This window comes from Glossina fuscipes, unplaced genomic scaffold, assembly GCF_014805625.2.
Source record: "Glossina fuscipes isolate IAEA_lab_2018 unplaced genomic scaffold, Yale_Gfus_2 0, whole genome shotgun sequence".
NCBI classification, from domain to species: domain Eukaryota; kingdom Metazoa; phylum Arthropoda; class Insecta; order Diptera; family Glossinidae; genus Glossina; species Glossina fuscipes.
The window spans coordinates 15857633-15883804 of NW_023998414.1; the positions used below are offsets into that span (position 1 = coordinate 15857633).

Here is a 26172-nt window from a genome sequence, read left to right on the forward strand (position 1 = left end):
CACGTAAACTTTCTTATGAAACCAAGTGCAAAAAACAGAAACGGAGGAAGGTTGACTTTTATGACGCATTACTCTTATGGAATTTTCATCAAAAAATAATTAAAAAATTATTTACTGGCTACAATTATACATTTCAGCCATACAGTAAGCGAAACCCTTAAAGCCAATCTGTTTTCACTGGCATTCATTCTGGAGCCGAAACATGTGTCATCAAGATATCTCGAATGTTGTCATCTGCAGTTTGACAGCCGATGCACACATGCATAAATCAAATCAGAAACACATTCTGAGTCGATCAGTATATTGAAAAATGGGTCTGCCTTAAAGCCTTAACGTAGGCTATAATTTTTGATTTCATTTATGGGTTTATTTTTTTAACATTTATCTGAAGTTTGTAAGCAAAAAAAAAAAAAAAATTAAGTAAAATTTGTGAAAAATGTCTGTAGCCTATCGTATCTTTTTAAGGGTCCTTATAGCCGCCTTTCACTAAAATGAATCAATTAAGCACGTTCCTCTGTCCGTTTGTCAAATACACAAATAATGAAATTTTATCCCGCAAGCTGACATTAATAACGGGTCAAGTTAATTAAAGGATACGCTCACAGTGCAAGTGAGTATTTCGCCCATTACTCATATTCTACGATAGGCATAACGACAAAAACTCAACGTGATCCTACAGTAACTGTAATGGGAAAATGGAATGAAAAAATCGGCTCTGTCCAGTTTTCAAGAGACTCGGTGGTAGGTACTGTTCTAGAATATAACATTGCCAGACATGTCGCAGGACATTTAGATGGATTTTCAATTAACTTGTACGCAGGCGCTGCCGTATTTTGCATTAACCGCATCATAAGTAAATCAAAGTCGCATTAGCGTTATACCAGCATTTTGCAGAGATTTTGAAAATTGTTGTATGAGATACACTCGCAACCGATCTTCTATAACTCATCTAAACATCACTTTGAGAGGCGATGATTTCGCAGTTTTTCAAAATTTTCGCGGCACTGTATTGAAGACAACTTTACACAGCCGATTGTTGTCTTTATGGAAGATTTGAAAAACTTTAACTAAAAGTATATTTTTAGCCGCTACGTGTCAGTATTTTTTATACTCTTTTTTTTTTTTTTTTTTTTAAGTTGAAAAACTGACTCGTGCTTAAAGTGTTTGTACACATAAAAACTCAAGAGTATTAGAGAAAATAAAGCAAAGAAAAGAAAAAGGAAAGGAAAAGAAAAAAATAAAAAATTGAAATGAAACTAAAGAAAAATAGACACTCTTCAGTCCGTATTGATTGTAGATTATGTAACAGCAGCTGTTGCCATCAATCATCAACAAACAATAAAAATACTTTGCAGTTTTAGCTTAGAAGTGCTGATGTATGATGCTCAACAACGCCTACAACTTTTCTTACTAAAAAGAGTAAAAAAAATAAAAAAATAACTATAGTGAAGGGATTGATAACTATTTTCGATATAATGCAACTTGTGGTTTAAATGACTTACAATGGCTGCCAATATGTTTTTTTTTTTTTTTTTTCTTTCAAAATTTGTTTTTTTTTTTCTCTGCTTTTGCAGTTTTCTATTATTTTCTCTATAGGTCTTGCCAGTCAATGAACCTTCGTCTACACATATATAACGTATATCAGCGGTTTAAAGAAGCGCCATTATTTATAACAAGTATACTGTAATATAGTGATGTCTGGTCGGTCGAACTGACAGGTGACTAATTGGTAATTTTTGTTAGTTAACAAGTGAGACTTGTATGTATGTATGAGGGCGTATGTTGTGAACATGATTTTTAAAAAATTTGCTCAACATTCTTCCCTCCAATGCGATACGATACGATACAATTTTTCATTTGTATTGAGGATGTTATTGCTTCGCCCGCTTCGCTATTTTTGCTAAAATATTTGTTTTTTTTTTCTTCTTTTATATATATATATATATATATTTGGTTTTTGTTATTTTTTGTGCTTTTTTTTTCCGTTTTCCTAGAAATTAATCTCCTTCTTGTTCCCTTGTTGCGGTTTTATCTCTTGCTCTTGCACTTGAACACTCCCTGTTAAAGCTGACAGTTGAGTGATATTTTTCTAGTATCACTTGAAATGCACTTTTACGCTCCTGTCTTCCGTGCCATGTTGATGATGATGTTGACAACGATGATATAACCAATGGGTATGTGCGTGTGTTTGAAGTAATAGTAACTGGTAATCAATGCTAATGGTGTAAATAAATTTTTCCTTTTATATTTGTTTGCTTAACGATAGAAGAAACGGGGAGCGTGAGAAAAATAAACTTTGTAGTTGTGTGCAAAAAATGTTTTTTTTTTTTCACTTTTTTTCCCTTCCTCTATTTTAAGTGGCTGAAATAGTTATTTATAGCGTAAAAAATTGTTTTACTAAATGTGTTATAATATGTTATGCATACAGTTTTATGTATTTATTGAAAGATAAAGATAGTAAAGATGCATATATACACATGCACGTATAGACTTGACATATACAGAGGCTTACAACTGTTAATGATTTAATAAAAAAGCGGTCGAGAATGAGATTTATAACTTACTACACAATAGCATATCATCATGTCATATATAACAATTACAAATTGATATTACAGTTACAGCGTAGTCAAGTTGCTTATGACTTCAGTTTCAATTTAATGCAAACAGAAGCAAAGAACTTTTAATAAAGTACGCAAGCAGTAGCAGGCAAATAAACATTTTGCAACGATAAACTAAAAGCGAAAGTAACGCTCGCCTTACTGATAACGTTATTAAATAAAGATAAAAGATTTAAGAGTTCGTCGCGCATTTTAAAGGGTTAAAATGTCTTTTTTATGGCATAACCGATATCTTGCGCCATGTAAAACTCTATGGGAATGTCTTACCTATTGATATCTACCGCCGTTGGGAGCTGCTTACGTTCACTTGAAAGCATTTCTAAGCAGAAACACAAAAGTGTAACTCACTACCAATACTAGTTAAGTAGATATGAGGTTAAGAAGAAAGTTTAAATTGGCGTTGGTTACTATGTTACACATTTGTCTACCATTCACTCTGCCATTTCGCATCGCGAAAAATGTAAAATTTATCACACAGTCTCCATCATAGGAAAAGTGACTCTTTCGAATGTAAAATCTTCCCAAAGAAAAAAAAAAAAAGAAAGAAGACGAGTATTTGAACACGCAGAGTCGACTTGATGATGCTGACTAATAAGCAAATCAATAAGAAAAACGAACATGTGTATAACGAATTTCAAAATTTTCGACACGTTTCTCGCGAGACACGGTTGCTAAAAATGGCAAGCAGCATAACTCCAGCGATTTTAATTTTTTTTCATTTCACTGTTCTACAATATCTTTTCAAGAGCATTCTAAAGAGAAGCGTATGAGATTTAATTCAACTTTTTTTATTAATGAAAAGTTTCTCTTTGCATCGAAAATTGGACACTTTCAATGCAGTACGCGCTCATCTCACGGAATATGATATTTTCTTAAATATTCAATGCATTTCTCTAGCTACAGGATTTGTTTGTTTTTTTTTTTTTTTCCTTTAAATGAGATATGTACTCGTTACACTACTTGTCGCGACTTTAGTGTTAACCTTTTTTACAAAATTTCCATGTATATGTGTTCGTTTTTAATGCTTAAAGGTACGCATCATAATCTTTTGCCTTCACTTGCGCTAGAAACAACTGTCAAAAATGCTACTTTCAAGCTGTTGAAGCTGTCGCTTCCTCCTTTTAAGGTAAAAAGAAGGCAAATTGTATTTTTTACTGTCACGTGCACCAAGGGCTTAAGCATATTCCGATATTAAAAGCTATCTGCATTTAAAGGCAAACAACAGTTAAATATGCCAAAAAAACTTTATCCTTTAGACAATTGCTTCAAACCCGATAACGTTGGAGAGTTTCTTCCTGCAAAACTTTACTCTCATTTAAGGCAATTTATTACAGCCAGATAATAATGTATGGATCTGTTCATACATTGAAAATGTTCGCTTTTCACGAGTTTTTCATTCCTTTTCCCCTTGTACTATTATTGTACGAAGACCCTGTATGAGATTTGAATTGGTTATGTGAGAAGAAGGAAAAAATGAAATGAAATTTTGAATAAATACATTTGGTTACTATTTGATTACAATTGTAAAATACCTTCATCAGCAAGTTACGATCAAGAAAAATAATCGCTATATGCCTATAAATGGTCGATACAAGAATCGCTTTGACTAATGAACCACTGAACTGAAGTAGTTGTGATTTTGTAACACAAACTAACAGATATCTACTAAGACCGTCCCTTCGCCGTATTCTAATTGATTTAACATATCGATCCATTTTGTGGAAACGTTTGTCTAGACAGAAGCTTTAGAGAGACTTTACTTGAATGGGAGAACATTTTTTGCATGTACACGTTACCAATAGTAAGATTGTTGCAAATCACAGACGTAGTTACGAAAAACCCATTCTTTTATCATATCAGTCCGTTAATAAATGTTTCCAAAATCGATTTAAGTATGTCAGCCCGGCAATGAGTCTATCCACATATCTGTCTATCACTCTCTTTCTCTCTCTATGTCTGATTCCCGTCCATATATCTTTAATGACGTTTTCATGAAATTACTTATGTTGGTACAATCTAAAATGGATGAATTCGTCGGCGAGGGTGGTGAGGGGAGGACTTTCCATTGCTAGTACTGTTCAAGAAAAATTGATGAGAAACGATATTTCCACATATTAAATGAAAAATTTGAATCGGATAGAACCATTGCAACCAGTAAGATCCAATTTTTAGCTTTTTACGATCGATATTGCGAAAAATAATTTCATACGAAAATCTACTGTGGGCTTAGTTTGGTTTACGTAGGCATAGTGTGTTGGGGCCATTCCACTTATAAGAGTTCCCGTTCAAAGGCACAGTAGAGTAGTGTGTTTAAGTGTTTAAGTGTACGACCTTGTCTGACTGTACCGTTCCAATTGCCTTTAGTATTTGTAAGTTTGAAAGATTTATCATATTTTTAGTATTTTCAGACTTGCACAGATTGAATATGTTAAAAAGGACAAATAATGCCTAAAATCACTTGTACTTTCCTCCTAAGCGAACTAAAAGCAACAGAGTAACAACAAAAGACATACAAAACATAGGCATTCCTTTCCATTCGTGCATATAACAAGGCTCGATATGTCTTGCTTGCTCATAAGAACACATAAAAAATGAGAAATTCGGTTATCGATATATTTTGTATCGATGACTAGCTATGTATGTAAGTCCTATAGAAAAATTGATTTGCTTAGAAATACCATTTGGTTATTGAATGAAATTTTTGGAAATTCCGTTTCAGTTGGTCAGTCAAACAAAGCATTTTAAGAGTAAACATTTAAAAGCATATTGAGGCTAACGAATGCTTTATGCGTCTTCCATAAATATGTGCAGGCGTGTGCAAATATATATATATATATATATATATATATATATGCAATCATTTTACAATATTTGCAATCATTTTTCATTAGTTCCATTGTTTGCGTGTAATGACTTTATCTTTGCGTTAGCCAAGAAGTCAGCCAGTCTCTGCAAAAATAGTAAATATATATATATATATATGTTATTTGTATATGTATGTTTATGCACTCTCTTATACAATAAATCATAATATGAATCATATTTCATAATATTTAACTGTCAGTTGTGAAAAATTTGGCGAAGAAATTCTGATGTGAGAAAGCTAAGGGGAGAGAAGATCAGTAAGCAAATTGTATTCCTTTGGGTGACAATCGCCCAGGGTAAATGTACGAAATGCTGCAGGACACATTTTCTAGAATGTCGGGGGAATCCCTAAATACAAACTTTACACGAGACTAATTTCAACTTTCTATTAACATGTGTTTGAGCAATTGATTGAGAAAATTGATTCTAAGATCTTTCAGAATTCGATGCAGTTCGTATATATAGGATTTCAAATATCGTTATATGCTATAAAGGGAAAGGAAGATTAACATATTTTGGGTCATCGATGATAGATATAAGAGCGCTGTGAATATCACTAATAATAACAACACACTTTATACTAACAAACTAAAGAAGACAGGTTTCACAGCTTATCTTCTCCAATGACGAGATACGCAGAATCTCTCGAAACTAATCAATAGATTTCGTCTCACTCTCCAGCATTTGCTGAACTAAGGCGAAGCAGAAACCAACCAAGTAAGACCAACAGATGAAAAAACCCAATGGCAAGCGGGGCAAAAGCTCAGAAAAGTTACACAGCAGCATGCATGTGCATACAAAGTCACAAAATACGAAATTTGTGTACAAACACACCGCAGTGAAGAAGAAGAAGGAAATCCAATAGGGAAACTTTTAATGCTACCAAAAAATATTGCAAACAAAGTGCGAAAAAAAGCCATAAAAATGCTATGCTAAGAGGCAATCGGACAAACGTACGGTGGGATCAGAACAAGATGACAAGTGAACTAGACGTGTAATCAGTACTACACGGGAGGAATATTTGGAAGCCGGTCATAGTTGTGGTCTTAAGTGATTCGTAAGACTTCTTTTGTCCTTCGAACTCACGAAGGAAGAACACAAAGTTTTACCTGACGTGTGGACAAATCCATGTCTGGTATTTTTTGAAATTTTTCCCTCCGCTCGCAAAAAATTGCGACATACTTGCTTTGTTCTCTACAGTGCCCTTTACAGAATCCACGAATTCGTACACTTGTCTTTTTTGTCATAGTACAGTTTAGAATCGTTTAAGATAATTTTGTCCTTCTACAGCGACAGAGTGTCGTGCTTTTTTTGAAATACTCACGAGGAGTGCAAACCATTCTATCTTATCAGTTGTTGTTCTAAATAATTCAAATATTCGTCATGGCCCAAAGTCACGGAAAGTTCAGACCCAAATTAGTACCAATTGTTTAATTAACTCCAAATGCAAAAAAAAAAAAAAAGCGGAGAGAGAGAGAGAGCAACTTTTAGTAGTAGATATCCACGGTTTACCCTAAAGTGGATGCATGGACTTTCATCGCTTGTTTAAAACAAAATTAAAAATAAATATTTATTTTCGAAAATTATAAATCAATATTAGTTTGGTTTTTATTTTTATTACTATTTTCATTGTATCCAATGACTATTTAAATTCATTGATATCATGTGTTGTTGTTGCCGATTCAAAATGCAAACCGAATTAAAAAGCTTTACAAAAATTTCATATTCACTTATATATGTCATGTTACGAATACATTGCAAAATATTTACAGTTAGAATTTTGTTAGATTTTGTTGTTGCATTTAAATATATTTGAATATGCTTCAACTGAAATATAAATGAATAATATTTTTTTTTCTCTTTTTTTTTATTTTTTTTTTTTTTTTACAATTTCTTTATATCACCACACACTATATAACAAACACACTTGTATATAGATATATTTATATTGCGTCAGCCCGCATTATTATCAGTATTATGTTGTTATTTACCATTTTACCCGCTCTCATCTACATATTAGATTATTTGTCTATCAGTTGTGCCGTAGGCTGTAGGCTACGGAATGCGAACACACATTAACAAGAGCATAATACACTTTATCATCATCAAATCTATTCCATATAAATACAAGTATTTGAACATGAAATTTTACTTTATATTCTTTAAATTTTTAAAATTTATAAAATCTATATACATATATATATATTTTTTGTTTTGCTTTTATATTTTTGCATTTATTTGCCATTCATTCATTCATTCAATCTTCTTTCTTTTTTGCTTTTTTCTTTTCTTCTCTATAAACATCTGCACAAATTAGTTTCTGGTCTGTATTGCATTTTGAATAAAAAATATTTTCCTTATACAATATATGTATATATATATATGTATAGAAGGAGAGAAAGTACAACCGACTTGGAACGAATTTTTATTAAATACTGTTCCAATTGCTTCTACTTTTTCCCTCACTACTATCAACTGCTATATAAACGTACGACCTATAGGAAATAACAATCCTACATCGATCCGATGCCGATTAAGTCAGTTCCCTATCTGATATGAGCCAAGGACTACTTTTGGGCTTTTTTTTTTTTTTTTTTTTTTTGAGTTCTTATCCCGCCAAAGGGCAATGTACGCGTTAGGATTTACTCGCTTATGTGAAATTGTGCAGCATAAAAACGGTGGAGCAGCGAGTACAACTGAGCCGATTTCGAATTTAAAGGCGTGATTCAAGGTAAATGTACATCTGCGATTATCGGGCTTTAGTTTGTTTATTTTTCAATCTCTACAAACAACACAATTAATGGGCTTTGGTGATGAATATAAATTTTATACAAAATCCATATAAATTCATATGTTTTTGTCATATTCAAATGAGCTTAGACTACAAACTTATTTTGTAAGCCTTTATATGAAGGCTTACACATATTTGCGTAAGTGTTTGCACATTTATGCATGCGGTTATCATATTATTACTAAATTTCATTTATATTTTACGACTATAGTTAGTTGCATTACGTTTTCACAAACATGCACAATGTGCATATGTAATTGTACTATGTATGCGCCTGTGTGCGTGCGTGTGTTTGCGTATACGTGTGGATATTTTTCTTTTCATAATGTTTCAAGCAAGTGCGATAAACTCTGCATAGTTAGTGCCAGTCAACGTAGATAACTGTGAAAACCTCGACAGCCCTTCATCTGTGGAGCTTTTTAAATTTATGTACACCCTATCGGTCTCTTGTCTTAACACGCTTCGCGAAACTATCATTTAATGTCTCGGCGGCTTCGAATGTTCCCCTTCTAAATATATCATACCCTCATCTTTATCCGGCTTTGATCGCTATGATCTTCACGCCTACTTGATCAGAGTTTGCTAAGGAATACTTTATCACGTCATGGAATCTTTATTGTTTTGTTGGTGAGTGTGTACTCTTAATTTAAAAATGGCGCGTTTCAAAATTTTGCCATCTAATCCTCAGAGATCGATTACTTGCCCCGATACGATGGCAGGCAGCAGTCATTGTGATTACAAAAAATATGATGGCCGAGCGACTCGCTTACGCCTACTTCTTATCCCATACAATACGAATAGAAGCAATTGCTTAGAGCAGCTCTCCAAACCATTTTGCTGCTCAAGATTATCTCCCCAAGGTAAGCTCTGGCAGAGAGAGTCTTTCTAAAGACTTTCTTCTTACTATTTTATGTGCTGCTAATGATGCTTCGAACTTTAACAACTCTTCTCTCAAAGCTTTCTCTTTGCAAGCTGATTGAGTTGTTTTCTCAGAAATTTTGCACGCTACTTCTAGATTGGATAGGATTGCTTAGACCTCAGACAATGGATATTTTTTCTTTGAATGCAGCTGGCACGGGCTGTACTCACTTTACTAGCAGAAAATATTTGATTTGTTCAGAAAAATGACGTTGCCATATTTGCATATTTTTCAAAATCCTTCTATAGTTTTCAAAATCTTCAAGAACATTATTATCCCACACACACGCACAGCATGCCCTTGCATCTCTAAAAAAGAAAAAAAAGTATCAACCATAACCTTTTTGCTTAGGTTGTAGTGTCATCATGTTCAAAGAAATTTCTTCGAAATGTCCACTCGCTGTACATCGGAGCATTGTATGTGTCGAATAGCGAAGGCGAAAAAAAAGTTTTCAATTTTTTAATGTATTACATAAATTTAGTTTGTTGGTTCTTATTTATAAAAAGCAGGAACATCCTTCGGGGGGATGGTATGAGATAGTGGTGCCAAACTGGCACTGCTTGAGCTAAATTTTGCGAAATGAATCAAAAAAAGTTTGCGTTTCTTGATTTCATTTTTGGCTTTTTTTTTTTTTCAAACGCTTTGCAAGGAATTTCTCAACATTTTTATTAATTGTAACGGAGTTTGAATTCTGATAAATGTTTTATATCGTACGATCCAAAGAGCTATAGATAAGGTTAATATAAATTCTTTGTTTATTTAATTTATTTATAAAGGGAAAAAAAATGTTCGTAAAATATTTAATAAAAAATCGGCAAAATTCGTAAATTTATTCATATTCATGCTGTATCCCATAAATCGGATAGTCAATGCACTTCTATCTGTTATCAAGAATGTGACTGATTGTTAAGGCAAAAACAATTTATTAAATGTTATTTATACGCTACGTACGTTAAAATTCATTACAAATTATTGTATAATTTAATAAAACCGATTTAATAAACGTTTACTGCATATGTGTTGTGCACATAGCTAACATACACATGCATACATACATACATACATACATACATACACACGTACATTATCTATTATGCATTAAATTCTTTAATAATGAATGAAAAGCTTATACATATGTTTCTTGTTATAGTGAATAGCAAAAGCCCCACCACATTAGAACTGACTGAATTCAAATGCTGTGTAAATAATAAAATATTATATAATAAAAGTGCAAAAGCAGAAGTGAGCGGGACAAAAGCCGAGAAGCATTGGCATAGGCAGGGTGGAAGAAGGGGAGGAGGGGGTGTGGAAAAAAAAGAAAAAACCAAAACAGACATAAAAATTTGAAAAGCAAAGAAATCAGTTAACATTAAATAACGCCTTTGCATTCAGTCCTATTCAGTTGTGTGCAGTTTGTTTATATTCAAAATATATATATATATATACAGTTACATTTATAATGCAATATACGTATGCGTGTATCTGTATTAGTGTATTTGCCTACGTAATCGTATATTAAAAGTTTAGGAATCAGTGTATAAAACACCCACGGAATGAAATAACATTCACACAAACATTGTGTGAGCGATTTGTAGGCGAACATAAACTGGGCTACTGTTGGTGGCTGTCACTAACATCAACTGATGCAGGCACATATGCTCAAACATAACACACACACACACACACATACACACACACACACACACACACACTGCCACGCATCTAAAGATATTAATTCATATTCTTTGCATTATTGTGTTACACTTTGTGTTGTTGCTTTTGCCATTTCCGTTGGCAATGAACATGGATTATCGCCTTGCCTACACCCTGTTTTGTTATGTTTACATTCATAGGCAAACACATAAATGCATACACGCATACAGACAAAGGCACGCAAGCACGCATGCATGCTATCATATTTTCTATTTTATAAATTGTAATTCATATATGGACAAAAGTGTATTTGCTTCTAGAACCCTTAAGCAGCATCAACGCGACAATAAAAGCGGCATCATTATCGTTTTCATAATCACAGAATAATCGAGTATATATATTGGTGGAGGCAAGGGATTCTATGTTTAAATTTCTTTTGTTTTCATTGGTAAGTCTACTGAAATTTACTCATTTAAATTGTTTACTATTACCGCCAAGTAATGTACCTATATATATATATATATATATATGAGTGAGTGTTTGTGTGTGTGTTGTGCCCCCATTTATGAGATTAGAAAATCTCACATTATGCTTATGTTAGGTAAAACAGGTACAAACACATCGACTACTTTTCGAAATAGCTTAGAGGGTTTTAACATGATTTTTTACAATGGTATTTGTGTTTGTAAGCGCATATATGCGTTTGAGCGTGTATGGTTACTTATTCAGTATAGCCTATTTTAAACTTTACTGGCGTTTCTATGAGAGATGGTGCGATTTTGCCCACATTTCCCCATTTATCTTTATACTCTCGTCGTCGTCTCTTTTTTTTTTCCTGTTGCTGTGCACATCATTAATAACTTCATGAGCTTGCCTGCAAGCAAATCTGGCGAATTCTACAGATTTCACATTACATTGCATAATATATTAAATATTACCGGATTTCGCTTGTAAATACGTTTGGCTCTTACGTATCATCAGCAACACTCTCCTATTTGCGGTTTCTACATTCTTTTTTTCTTTCTTTTTTTTTTTTTTGTATTATTTCAACGCCTTTTTGCTTTATATTAGTAAAGTACAAAATGTAATATGAGCTGATTGTCAGTATGCATGATTTATATAAATTTTATTTGTGTGTGCATTTGAAGTAAATGTAATTTTTTAATTTTATCTCAAAATATGGGTTACGGGCTTCGGCAAGAAGGTTTTATAAAAAAGTTGAATTTTAGAGGCAAATATTGAATTCCTTACGCGATAATAATTAGATTTTAGAAATAATCCCGTTTCGTCCACTATTCCGAAAATTGCTTTTAGTACGAATTTCCCTTAAACCTGATTAATATCAATTATATGGAATTCGATAAATATTCCGCTTAATTTCATGAAGCAAACATAAATAATTGAATTAAAATTATATCCATAAATCATTCCAATAAATGCGATAATCATAACTGCCCACTGAGAATGTTGCAAATGAGTTGCAGTAATTAGTCGACTTGAAATCCGTCTGTGGTCACTAGCTAAGATTTGCGAAACGATTGCGGAAAGTCAAGATTGGTGTAGGAGATGCGTTACGCGCATGTGTAGCTGTATTGTCGCCAGCTAAAGCAAATGTAGCAATTTGCGGGACAACGCACAAGCGAAACGTGCCAGCAACATATATCTTACGCTGGAAAGATATTTAACGACTCGTCAAAAAATCAAGAAACGTTCAAGACGTTTACCATAGAACACTAACATGCCAGCGATTTAAAGGGTGCCCTGGTAAAATTTTTCTTTGTCCAGAGACCACAGCATTTTTATAACTAACGAAGGGCACAGTGCTGCGAACAAAATGAATCAAAACATGAGCCAACAAAATAATGCTATAAATAAATGTGGAGGGAACTCTTTGTTCTGCTCTTTGAAATCAGCCAATCCATTTCAGACGATCTATTATTGAAATAGAAATTTTCGTATCTCCTTTTGTATTCTACCCGCAAAAAGGCTTTTGATGACTGTGCACTTAACATCATTGTTCTTTATTCGAAAAGTTTATCCGATTGGATCTATAAAAACGAAGGTTCGCCATTCGAATCGCATGATCACATCACGTTTAAAATTCAAAACGCATTACTTTTCTGCATCCAAAATTATGGTTTCCGCGTCACACAATTGCATTTAAATATAATGATTTGATTGTTAACTGGATTCCAAGAAGTGCGACAAATGACTCGTTATTCTTACCATGAATTTGAATTTTAATTGAACAAATTTGCAAGAGGCAAATGTGTGACACTTAATCATGATAGTCGTATATATTAAAAATGGTTGTTGCAGTGCGAGAAAGTGTGAAAGTTTGCAGTTTTTTGCTATTAAAATTGTACCTTTTTTTATTTGTAATGGTCGCTCGTGTAGGCGAATTCCCATATGCGCTCAATACGGTGATGATTGGGAAGAAGTGGGGAGTGGAGAGAGTAAGTGGGTGCGTGACCGATCGATAAGTGTTATGGCTTTATTGACTGAGTGCTATCTTTAGATGCGACCAAGTACAGTCTATCGCACTGAAATTTAAGCTAAGGGCACTGACTTGATAATCGCGAGACCTATTTACCTGGCCATGGGGTAGCATACTGCAAAGCTTAAGGTAAACCTTAATGTCAACTGACGTAAAATTCGATACATTTGAAAAATGCAAATTAATTTAAAAAATGCAGATGAATCGGTAAGTTTTATTTTTTATTATATATCATACATTCGGACAAGACAATTACGATAATAAATCACATTCCGAAGAAAAGTGTTATGAATAGAAGAATTTTTTTATATTTTTCTTGTGTTTTATTACACACCTTACTATAGACGACTAATGGCGCCATTAGGTTTGCGGCATTTAGAAGCATGCAACACAAACAGATGGCATATCATTGGATCAAAGGTGGGTAAAGGATTTACCCACGTTTAATTTAAAATAAACACAAAAAATAAAAGCGACCAAAAGTGGTGTCGTGCAGGTTCCAAACGCATGCGGCCGCATGTGGCAACCTGTTTTGCATATAATTCTGCAAAGATTTAATCATCCGCTTTACTCTTCGATTTCCGAGCATAGCTCGTAGGTAAGAAGCTTGGCGTGGGAACTAATTGAGAAGGACGACTTATCCATTTAGTTGGCATTCAATTGGCGAACTTTAATTAAGGCTGGTGTACGGGGTCATAGCTACTATACTTGGCGAATACGGCCAGTCAAAACCTCTGTCTCACTTTCTCTCTTCTGCCTCCCTTCCCTTCCGTAATATTTATTCGGCGATACAAATGAAAGCAAAAGAAGAGTCAAACTTTGCACATTCTACTCAATTCTGAGATTGAAAATGTACAGAGAAGCTCGTTCATAATGGATAAAAAAGCATGCAACAGTCCCCAAGAGATGAAATTTTTTAAAATAATTTAGTCAATTGTTTGTAACCAATAATTTACTAAACTCTCGAGCCCTTGTAGAGCTCTACATTACTGATATGGTCACAAAATCAAATAAATACAAAGGTTCTTCTATACGTAGACTAGATGGCGGGGAAATGAAGTCCCTTTCATCAATAAGTGGTTCTAACTTTATGAATTTTCTTTTAAATTTTGTATTAAAATTAAACATTTGCTTTCATAAATTGTTGATTGAGATTTTAGAAAACATACTCAGCTCAAGTTAATTAAATTGAAAATAGAAAATAAAAAAAAAAAAAAAAAAAAAAAAAAAATTACATTGTGTTGACATGCAAAATTTTACGTATTTGTTGCGGTAAGAGCTAAAAGCCATTTATCACTTTTGCTGTGAACATATTCACAACGTACATATATTTGTGTGTCGTTCTGGGCTGTTCACAGCTATTCCCTAAGCTTAACGATATTTAAAGTGGTGTACGTGATTTTCGTGAAAGATTATACCACACAGAAAGATTAAAGCTGCTTAGTAATAAATCATTAAAAGAGTCGAATACGATTTTGCCAAAAAAATCACTCGACAGATTTTATATTTGTAATTATTTTCTCATAAATATTGCATAGAGAAACCCTTAATAAATTATACATGGATACAACTACATGTATATCTATTAACGTATCCGTGTAAGTCCACTCGAAGTAGTTGAAGTTGTTAACGCTTTCGTACAAGAAATTGTTCGAAGTCATTTCGGCAAAATATTTCAATTCAATATTCAACCATCGACTTAAAGGGTAAGTAATACCAGTTCACTTCCATTCCAAACCTGATATGAGATTCTTTCACTGGCCGCCCGAAATTTTTCCCAACGCAGTTATTGCGAACCCCAATCTATATATAAAGTATAAAAGTTGCAGTAATTGCAAGCCCAGCAAAAGCATAAGAGGAAAAAAAAAAAAAAAAAATGAAAGAAAAGTTTCATAGCATAATGGTAAGGTAACCTAATTGTCTAAATAGTTTTGGTAGTGTGCTTGCCCAGACTAATCTTCGTCGGTCCAATTTGCAATTCAATGATCTCCGACGATTACTATCAGCTTGAAAATCATAAAAGGGATCTGCATTTGAGAAACTGACTCGTATTATTGTCAAAGTCGTCCATGTGCTGACTACCAAACCCGAAATTTGATGGTTTCTCTTCGGTGAACCCAGGAATTATTTAACGCTTACTGTTTGCATCATTCGTAGCACATTGGGTGTCACAGTTCTTGTCTATGCATTTTCTTAATAAGCTTCAAGTTCTAGTTCATGGAAATTGTTAAGATTCCTTTAAAATTTTAAACTGACCGTAATACAATATTTCGTTTATAATTTATTTAATAATTTTTAAAGGATTTCATAAATATTAAATTTTTTATAAACTTTAATCTTTAAATCTTTTAGAAAAGAAAGAGACAAAAATTAATTCCCTTTATTTTAAACGATGTCAGGGGAGTAATAAAAATTTCGTTTAAATTTGTTTGCATACACTTCGTGTGTAAAGAAATCAAAATTTACCAGGATATCCTTCAGCTCTAGTTTTTTTTCGGCGTATAAGATTGCAGATGCGTTGTTATATGATAGACGGCAACAAAAAAAAAAAAAAATAAAAAATAAATAAATAAATAAATGAAAAAAGAACTTAAACACAAACACATTTGCATGCATTGAAGTGTCACCACGAAACAAGTCAAGTATGACTAAAAAACCAAAAATAGTAATAGTGCTGCAGTAACTGACAGAGATTTCTAACTGCCTCTCTGAGTGCCTGCCTGCTTGCCTGCCTGATTGCTTGCCCGCCTGCCTGCCTGCCTGCCTGCTTGCCTGCCCGCCTGTTTTCCTGGATGCTTGCCTTCGGTTATGATGTTCATTTACACCGGATGTTGCACTAAACCAACAGAAATCCCTAAACACTTTGGCCTCAAAATCGTCTAAATATGAAGACAGACATGGAGATAGAAAATAAGATATGTATAGAAAGAGAGAAAGCATATAAGAAACATAAACCAAAAATTTATCCCTAGAGATTAGAAAATATATAAACAAGCGAACACACACACACATGCATATATATACGTGATTGTTTGTATGTATGTATTTATGTATTTATGTGTGTATGCATGTACACGTTTACGTAAGCAAAAAGAGTATTTTATTACTTGCATTACTCCCGCAAGGATGGTGGTGGTTACTTAACTGGGACGATGAAAAAAAATCAGAATTTGTTTTTTATTTTGGCAACTAAATCAAAACCAAAGTATAACTGTTCAACCTCCTTCTTTGCTTCATTATCAGTCAGTATATTAAAGTTGTCATTACTCTTGGTCGTCACGAGAATGTTAAGCGCCTCATCTTACAGTCTTTCGAAATTCGAATTTTACTTGAAAGGTAAACTTGGCATCAATTCATTTCAAAAAACCAAAAACAACTAACTATACGTAAGTTAAGCTTGAAATTGATAAATAAACGCCAATTATAACGATAGTCGTTTTCTTTCGCCTCATCTTGCTAAATGTATTATGTAAAAATAGATTTCTCATTGGTCGTTCACTCTTAATTTCTCACAAGCTATGCAGCAAGCTGTCTGTCTTGTTTCTCTCCGGGATTCCAAATTGGATCGAACATTTTATTGTCCATTGTATCATTTGACGAATATCAAGGGCCTAAATTCTAATAAATTTATTTGTGTGTGGCTCGACATTTTATATACATGTTATATGTATGTGCATGAGTGCGTGCTGCTTATAGATTTTATTTATTTATTTCTTTATTTATTTTTTTTGTATATTTTCAATTAAGGTAATTTTTCCCTTTCCCCTTTATATATATATATATATATATATATGGGTAAATAGTTTATTGTTTCTGTCAGTTTTTGGTTTTCTTCATTTATTTTTTTATTTTTGTATAAGAGGAAAAATTCAATTTAGCGAACGCATCACATTTCTATTTGGCTTCTTATGTTCGCTTTTGTATACAAAAACAATATTTCCATTCTGTTGCATATCGAGATTTACAATAAACTCTCGTAGTTAGTGTAGTCTACAAAAAGTCAATATGTGTAGTGGTTTATGCGTTTTCAATGCCCGGACAACGATAAGGTAGAAAGACCTAAATACACTGAACACTGAACACTGATTCCAGAGCTTAATGTGATATGTTAAAGTTGAGGATTGCGGTTAGAATGATAGTTGTACGATTGTGTTGTTAGATGATCCCGATTTAAGTTGAAAACTACGCAATTTGTAATTTTTTCCTTATTTTTATTTTTTTTTTTTTAATTTCAATTTTTGTCATTCGTTGGCGGTTTCAATTTCATTAAAAAAAGTCAGGAAATTTAAGATTTCAAGAATCAATAAAAATCAGAGGTAAATGGCATCAAAAAGTAAAGCATACAACGTGTGAGGTGCATAAAAAGCAAACACTGCGCAACCGGCGACTGGTTATTGAATGTGACGGAATTCATTTAACAGAATTTTTATGTTATTATAGGAAATGAGACGAAAAAATGAAAATAATATATAAAAATAATAATAATAACAATAATAATAATAATAATAATAATAGCAAAAAAGCAAAATAGACGGAAATCTTGAAAAGTTCAACGAACATGAAGTATGTGACTAGAAAATATTATCAACATATGTGGCGATATGCTAGAGATGAAAAGCTAAGCCGCAGACAGGTAAAGTGGTTAGAGTGCTCTTTGGTAACGTTGTAGGTTAATGCAAGCAAAACTTTTAATACAAAGCATGTAAAGCGCTTCTAACTAACTTAAGGACACATTAAGCGATATTACCCGGAAATTGTAACTTTTCCAAGACTATATATACATATATATATGTATATATATATATATATAGTATATATATAGTTTTTAAAATATTCATATGCACACTTGCCTTCTCTCATTCTCTCTCTCTCTCTCTCTCTCTCTCTCTCGCACACGCACACACCCACATATACGCGCGCACTCTTCAATTCTCTTCGCTTAACTCCATCATTCCTTGACACTGCGAAAAGCATTTCTTCGACGTCTTTCTTCATTTATATATATATATATAGGCCGTACTTACATATGTAAATTTCCTTCGAAAATTTTGAATGAACATTTTCACAACATTTAATAAATCAAATCAACCTACTATCTATCAATTGTCATGATCAGGATATTGCTGACCGAGCTTATAATGGGAAATGGGTAAATGCTTCGACCGATGCTTAAAAATCTATCATACTACATGAACTAATAGAAACCCAGGAAATACGTAACAGTTGACAATCACATAAAAAAAAAAAAAAAAAAAAAACAAAAACAAAAAAAAAAAAATGAATAATTTGCATGAATTTGAAATCGTTTGCTAGTGCCACTGTTACTACTTTTATTGCTTAAATGTTTCAATGGTTTGCTTGCAACGACAAAAAGTGATCAGGAATTGAAGAATTTAAGGTCGACTTTAGTTTATTGTGCGAGAATTCATGTTTCATAGAACCGGTATGCCTGCATATAAACAAGCACACGCACAGTCACTCATCCAATCCGGAGTCTCGAATCACTTTATTTTGTGTGTATGCATTTATGCGAAGTCACACATACGCACAAACAAGTTATACATGTTAAGTATTTTATGTCATATCATACGAGTTTCCTTTGGTGCATAAAATGATTGCAGTTTGAAGCACGTTTCAGTTTTTCGGCAACATCTGCTTCTGACCACTTGCCATTTGTATTTGTCGTTGTCCTTTTTGTTGCTTCTATCATTGTTGTTGTTTCTCTGGTGCTGCTGCTGCTGCTGCTGCTGCTGCTGCTATTGCTGCTTCTGTTAGTCTTGTTGCTTTTGTTGTTGTCATTTTATTACTTTTACTATAGTTTTCATTGTCGTATTTTACATTTAGCAAACGTGCTGCTGCATTCTTTTAAATTTTATCCTTATATTTATTTTATTTGAACACAACAAAAACATATGATTACGATTTAAAAATACACACACACACACACACACACAGATAAAACATTTTTGGATTCGACTTTTGCGAGAGAACATATTTATTTAGTTAGCTGGGTTTAAGAGTCACGATTAAGACTGACAATCGAAAATGTCTTTTAATAAAAAGATTCCATCAAAAATTTGTTTAAAAATTTTGAAATAAAATTCTTATTAAATGCTTACATAAAAACGCAAACCCTTACCAAAAACATACGCGTAATACACGCCTGGACTGAAAGTAAAAATAAAGAAATTTGTAAAGCACGCGAAGCCTTTCGTTCTTAATGGCGAGCTCTGACGATAGCTACCGATGTTAGGTTGATGGTGTGCGATATTTTGAAAATTTTTCAAATCTTTGTAGCTCGGAAACACATTTATATGCTTATCGCTTATCGCGAATAAACAAATTGTTTTGATCAATTTCAACTGTTTGTCTGTCTGCAGAATATTTAATTAACTCAGCGAATACGAAGTGAAGGTTTCCTTGAAAACGTACTCTAAACGACGTCAACGAGCTACTGCTGGCTTGCGACCACATTTACATTCTACAAACATAATATTTTGATATTAAATTTTATAATTTTCCTTAGTGCGATATTTGAGGAAGCACTCTCTCCTTTAGCAAAAACTTCATCACGCTCTTCATTGCTATTGTCTTGATCACTATCTGCTTTATGTTCATTAAGAATGTTATCAAACGATCGAAAAACTATCTGAGACTCATCGTCGCAAATTTCCATTTCCATTGATTCCATTTTTATGAGCTCAAGTCATAAGAAGTAATTTTAACTACCAATGCTTTCGCTTAACAGAATATTAAAAAAAACCGTTTGTTTCGATTTTGCTTATCAGTGTTTTCACTTAATAGAGCATCAAAAATTTTGCTACGATTTCGCCCGAAACGGTATAGTGTTCAGACTGAATGATTTAACTGTTCACCTTCTGATATACATCGGACTCATCTTACACCAAGTAAAAAAGTGTACAACGCGTGCACAATATTATCAAAAATAGTAGTGGCGTCTCTCGGGCGCCGTTCGAGTGGAAAGGATTATTATATAATCATTTCTATTGGGTTTCCGCTCCCGGCACCTTTCTTCATACAATCTCGTTTAAAATTCGTAAATTATCGATATAATCGGGGAGGAGTTTTGATACGCGTTTATAAAAAAAGCCAACATAGCTCGTAAACGAATAGTCGCGATGATGACTGTAGAAAGATTCATTGCAAACAAAAGACAATATATATGTAATATATATATATATATGTATATATATATATTTTTGTTCAGTCTATCGCGCAGACAGAACTCACGATCGCACAGATTTAATTGGTAAAGCCAATTTTCACCCATACAATGCTAATTTTATTGCCACAAATAGAATTTGGAAATCAGTGTGAGATGAAAGATTGTAACTTTAAATTTATATCAGTTTACTTACTTAAAGTTTGAGGTAAGTACGAAAATAATATATACAAGCGCTTAACAATCTTCTTATCAAAACTCATTTTTAAAAATCCATTTTTGCTATCTTTAAAGTGAAATTCATTACGCAAAATAAGTGCCGGCTTGGCGGCCGATAGCGTTTGCCATTCTTCTGCTAAAACCATTATGTCATCGATGCGCCAATTTTTATTATTGCTAGGACTGGAAAAATTGGAACTACTATGAAGCTGGCTGCACACCAAAAATTCAAATAAATGGTTTGGCGAGTCGATCAAAACTTGCGCTCACGAAGTACGATTGCGTTTCGCTTCAGCAGCGAGTCACGAATGAAAATTTGGTCTCTTAAATTTTAGATTGACATCAAAGTATCGAGCTTTTTTTCCTATCCACTTATACACGGATTGTTGAAAATTGGTTTTTAGTCAATGTTCATTTCCGCCGCGATATCATATAACATGAGATATGTCGATCATCCTCGATTGTTTGAAGAATTTCATAGACTTTATTCACGACCCGTCGGCCAATATTACGTTAAAATTGAAATTTTTAGAACAAAAGCGAGCGAACCACATACGTGATGCTGATTTGGATAAATCATTTTTACCATTAATTGCATAAACTGCTCTCTCACAGGCTGGCGAAGCGTGTTGCCGTGTTGGTCGAAGAGATTTCGTAAAATCAAGCGAATTTTTTCAGAATTTTAGCTCATTTACTCGCTCAGTTACTTTGCGGTTGGTTAACAAGTACAACAACTAACTATCGCTTGTAAAGGCGCTATAGTATGTTTTATGCGACTTTAAGCTAACTATTGGAGGAAATTCATTGACGTTGTGACGATTCAACGATGACCGGCACTCTGTTAAAATGTAAAGCTAAAACTACACACATAAGCGCTAAAGTTATTACTTGGGTAAAACTTCAAATTATGCACATAATGCATACAAAGATGCGGTTACAATCAGCTGGCGTCTGTCAAAGGTTGGCTGTAAACTTTATAACCTTTGCTTTTTTATTTATTTTTTTTTTTTTTTGCTTTACTCATATTGCGTTCATACTTCATACCATGCACGTCATACGGTTTTATCACTATGTGGGTTAAAAGGCATGTACAAAGCTGAGTTCAGATGACAAATAATTCGGATCTTCAAAAACACACCCTAAGGAGATTAGTACTTGCTCGACTTTTTATAACACAATTTACATTTTCTTTACATATATAAAGTTTTCCCCCACACAACAAACGTAAAATATTTATATAAGGCTCTATAAGCATTTTTTTTGTTATTTTATTTATTTATTTTTTTTTTTAAATATATTAAAGAACGCAGGTGGTAAGCAAAAAAATATTCGACCTAAGCGGATTAAAAACTTATTTTTGTTTTCTGTTTTGAAAGGACCTTATAAAGTCGTAAAATATGAATACAAGTGCAAAAAAAAAAAATAAATAAATAAATAAAAAAAAAAATATATATATATATATTTAAACTACCTTAACCACCTGTCTGCAGGTAAATCTAGGGCACCTATCTGTTTTGCATTGAGGAGAGATTCATGAAAAGTTAGACCCTTGACATCAGGGCAATTGTAACGTTGAAGTAATTATGACAAATTACTTGACAATTTGTTAGTGGTTGACATAAAGTACAAAAAACAAAAAAAACAAAAAAAAGCAAAAAAAAAAATGAAAAAAGAAAAAGAAAAAGGCAAAGACAAAGACAAAGAAAAAGAGAAAGAGAAAAAAAAAAATAAACAACTGTGTAAAACACTATGGAAATCATATTGTCAACCAACACTTTTCTGACAAGACCGAGAAAGAAAATTTTAATTATCAGACTGTTGGTTGGCTGCTCGGTAAAAGGCTTAGCACTTAGCGCAGAGTGAGGTGTAATCATCAGAAAAAAAGAAGAATAACAGATACACTAAGGAGCTTGAACTTACCTGGCAGCTTAATTAATAAACCGAATAGACTAAAAGCCAGCCAAATGACAGCAGTTGCTTTTGGTATTTGTAGGAAATTCATTATTGCCACAACCAAATGCATAATTTTTAAACTATTTGTTTTTATTATTTTATTTATTTATTTATTTTTATTTTTATTTTAATTTTTTTTTTTTATTTTTGTTTTGGTTTTCTTTTTGTTTTTATTCAATTTTAAGTTTACAGTTAATTAATGCAGAAAACTTTTATTTATGTTTATGGTCATTTTTAATTGAATTTGTTCGTTTCTTTTTTTTTTTTTTTATCCTTATTATTTATTTGCTTAATTATTTAATAACAATCATTACGGGTGTAGAGTTTAAAAAATCTTCCTTTAAATTTTATTTTATAATTTGGTTTTAGAGCAAGCTTTTCTCAATTATTTTCAATCTGTGTTCAGTTCATTGGCTATCATTTTATGAAATCATTAGTAATGTTTGGGTAAATCTGTAATTTGTACACACGTCAACAATACGGTATAATAGTATATTAATTTTATCGTTCCATTTATGAGTACAGCAGTGCAAAATAGTGAAAATGTAATTTCAATATCAAAGAGAAACTCTAACCTAAGCGCATTGTAATTATTTGTCCTACTGTTGGATCTTTTCCTATATATGAACATCAAAAGCTTGGCGCTATGCACTATAGGAACTATGAGTAAAACTGAGCCAATTTATCTTTTAGTTGCAAACTAGGTAGGATCGTGAAGTGACTCTTACAGGCTGGCCTATATTTTGACAAAGAGTCCAACAATAATTTTCAAGATAATGGGTATCGAATATTCGACTTTTAAGGGAGCAACGTCATGTTAACTTTGTTCTAATCTAAAGGTGTTTCAGCTTGTGCAGTGGGCAGCTTTTGTTAGTGGGCCATGTATTGCTCATACAAAGTTTCCGTTTTCTTCATTTCTTCAATTTCTTCAATTGCGTTTTAATATAACTTTTTTTCTGGTTCCGACCATCGCTTAATATTCTTTAACATTTAGTTGAGTTGCCGACTATTCTATCGATATCTTGAAATCTTTTACTTGAAAAAAATATTTTTGTTATATTGTGTTTTTGTTTTGATTTTTCTTTTCTTTTCTTTTTTCTTTCTTCTCTCATTGTAATGCGCTTTTATAGTTCGTGGGGCTGCACGTTTATGTATTTTCGTATTGTACATGTGTACCTTGTTATAGATTTCTTTTTACAAGTTTTTTACTACTCGAAGTTTAACATTACCGACGACATAGTTTTTTATTTATTTATTTATTTATTATTTTTTTAATTTTTTTTTTTTTTTTTCCAATCTTGTATATTCCTTATGTCTGGTGATAGAGGACATTGACTGGAAACAGGGCGTAGAGGCACTCACACATAGAGAGAGAGAGAGAGAGAGACAGAGAGAGAGAGAGAGAGAGAGAGAGAGAGAGAGAGTGTGAGAAGAGACTGATAAAAGGATGAAAGACGTAAAGATGTAACGTGTAAGACAACGAAACTGTGCTGTTCTTATAAAACTGATAGTTCCGTTATGTCTACCTGCACAACTTATATTATGTTTGTATTGTCTTGAAACTTTCAATAACTTATGTCTTCTTTATTGTTTTTCTTTTTCTTTCTCGTGCTTCTTTTTATTATTATCGATAACTGGTGTGTGCAATGATTTGCTTTTCTTTTACTTTTTTCCTTCTCATTCCTCGTACTTTTATCAATCAGTGTGCATTTATTCCTTAATTCAAGTGTCTTCCGGTCAGTCTGTCTATGGTGTTCAGTTTCCTTTCCTTATTTATTTATTTATTTATATATTTTTTTTGCATCATTTTAAATAAATAAAAAATTATAAGATTTTATTGAAAACTTTCGCTCTACAATGTTTAAATTATTTCATTATTAATGTTTCGTATTTATTTATTTATTTATTTATTAATGTATGTGTTTTTTTTTTTGTTTTTGTATTTAAAATTTATTTATTTTCAAGTTTTTAATTAAATTCATCTATTAATGTCTGCATAATGCAGCGTTGTTGTCATATAAATTATACATTTTCTCAGACATAATTTAGTGCTTGTTTACGTTTTAATTATTTAAATATATATCAAATATTTAGTTGCCTTAAAAATTTTGCTGAATTTTTATGCAAAAAAAAAAAACAAATATATATATATAAATAAATAAAAAAATTAAAAAAAAGAAAGAGAAAAGAATTTTACTAAATTATGAATGTTGTGGCAATAAATCCATTGGCATAGTTTTATGGGTTCATCTGTAACGAGTAAGACAAAAAGAAAAGCAAACAGATTATTAATAATTGAAATATTTGATATCAAAAGGATATTGTACAGGCGGGTGTATGTGTACGATCTTACAACAAGAGCTCATCATGTAGATGATGATACTTACACTCAAAGATTTTTATACGAAAACAAAAAATGTTCGAAACATATGTGAATATGAAACAAATAGCAACTTCGAGTATACAAGCGTATTATGCATGGAAAAACTATAGGTTCGTCTAAAAATTTCGAACTGTTTCGAATGCAGCAAGCACATCGACACAAGCAATCTGTAATCTATCTTAGCTTTAATTGATTTTTAATGAAAGAGCTCGACAACTTACACATCAGTTATAATGCCTTAAACGAAGAAAAGTTTTATTTACGGTAAGAAAAAGTCTTCGAGTTCGAAGTATTCAAGACTTCCATAATTTTAAATCAATTTTTAATAAGATCTACACCAAAAATGGTTATAAAGGTATTGAAAAAAAATAAAATTTTGATTCGTTAAAATATCGGTCAATTTTTTCGCTCGTAGAATTTTTGCATTTCTATCTGCTACAAAAAGCGGAGGCGTTCTCATTTTATATAGCACTGTAGTCGTTTTCTGTGACCGACTTAGTCTATTTTTAATAGCAGGCTGTATGCGATCATTTCCAATTTTTTTGCCAAATTTGTGATCGAATTTTCATAATAAACATGATAAATCGCTTTAGAATTTGATACTGATCAAGGATATACATATGGGTTCTCTGATGCTTCCTTCGGGGCGTTGCAAACGTTTTGACATAACAAATATACCCCTCATCCTGAGGTCGTAAGGGAAAAAAACTAAAAAAAAAAACTTAAATTTAATTTGAATCGAATCTTTTAATATCCATGATTAGTCCATGCACGATATTTAATTGCAAAATGGAGCGAAAATGCATAATCTTATCAGGCGAGAACGATGTAAGAAAAAATTGATAAAATTGTTAGATTGCAGCCTTAACCTCAGCATACAAATGGAAGACAAACGGATACACAGACATGTTTTAGCTATTCATGGCTACCAAGGGTATATATATATATATATATATATATATATGTATAAGGTCTCCAATGCCTGTTTTAGTGGGTTACAAACATTTAATAAACATCATATAATATGGTCTCTGCGGCATGTTTAGTAAGCATATTTTCTTTCGTTTTTTTTTTTTTTTTTTTTTTTT

At 32.5% G+C, this 26172-nt stretch overlaps 1 protein-coding gene and 1 long non-coding RNA gene across 2 annotated transcripts in view; both read right to left on the bottom strand.

The window, feature by feature from the left end:
* LOC119643508 (neuronal acetylcholine receptor subunit alpha-7-like) overlaps window positions 1-22831 on the bottom strand; it is a 73857-nt gene extending 51026 nt beyond the window's left edge. Inside the window, exon 1 of the mRNA XM_038042870.1 lies at window positions 22669-22831. Coding sequence (XP_037898798.1) covers window positions 22669-22771 — 103 coding nt within the window. The 5' untranslated portion in view covers window positions 22772-22831. The remainder of the gene's footprint in view (window positions 1-22668) is intronic.
* Window positions 22832-22956: 125 nt separating this feature from the next.
* The window catches only part of LOC119641846, a 36656-nt gene continuing 33440 nt past the window's right edge, over window positions 22957-26172 (bottom strand). The window contains exons 2-3 of the long non-coding RNA XR_005247899.1: window positions 24899-24951; window positions 22957-23154 (exon numbers count right to left, since the gene is read on the bottom strand). This is a non-coding gene — a long non-coding RNA (uncharacterized LOC119641846). The remainder of the gene's footprint in view (window positions 23155-24898; window positions 24952-26172) is intronic.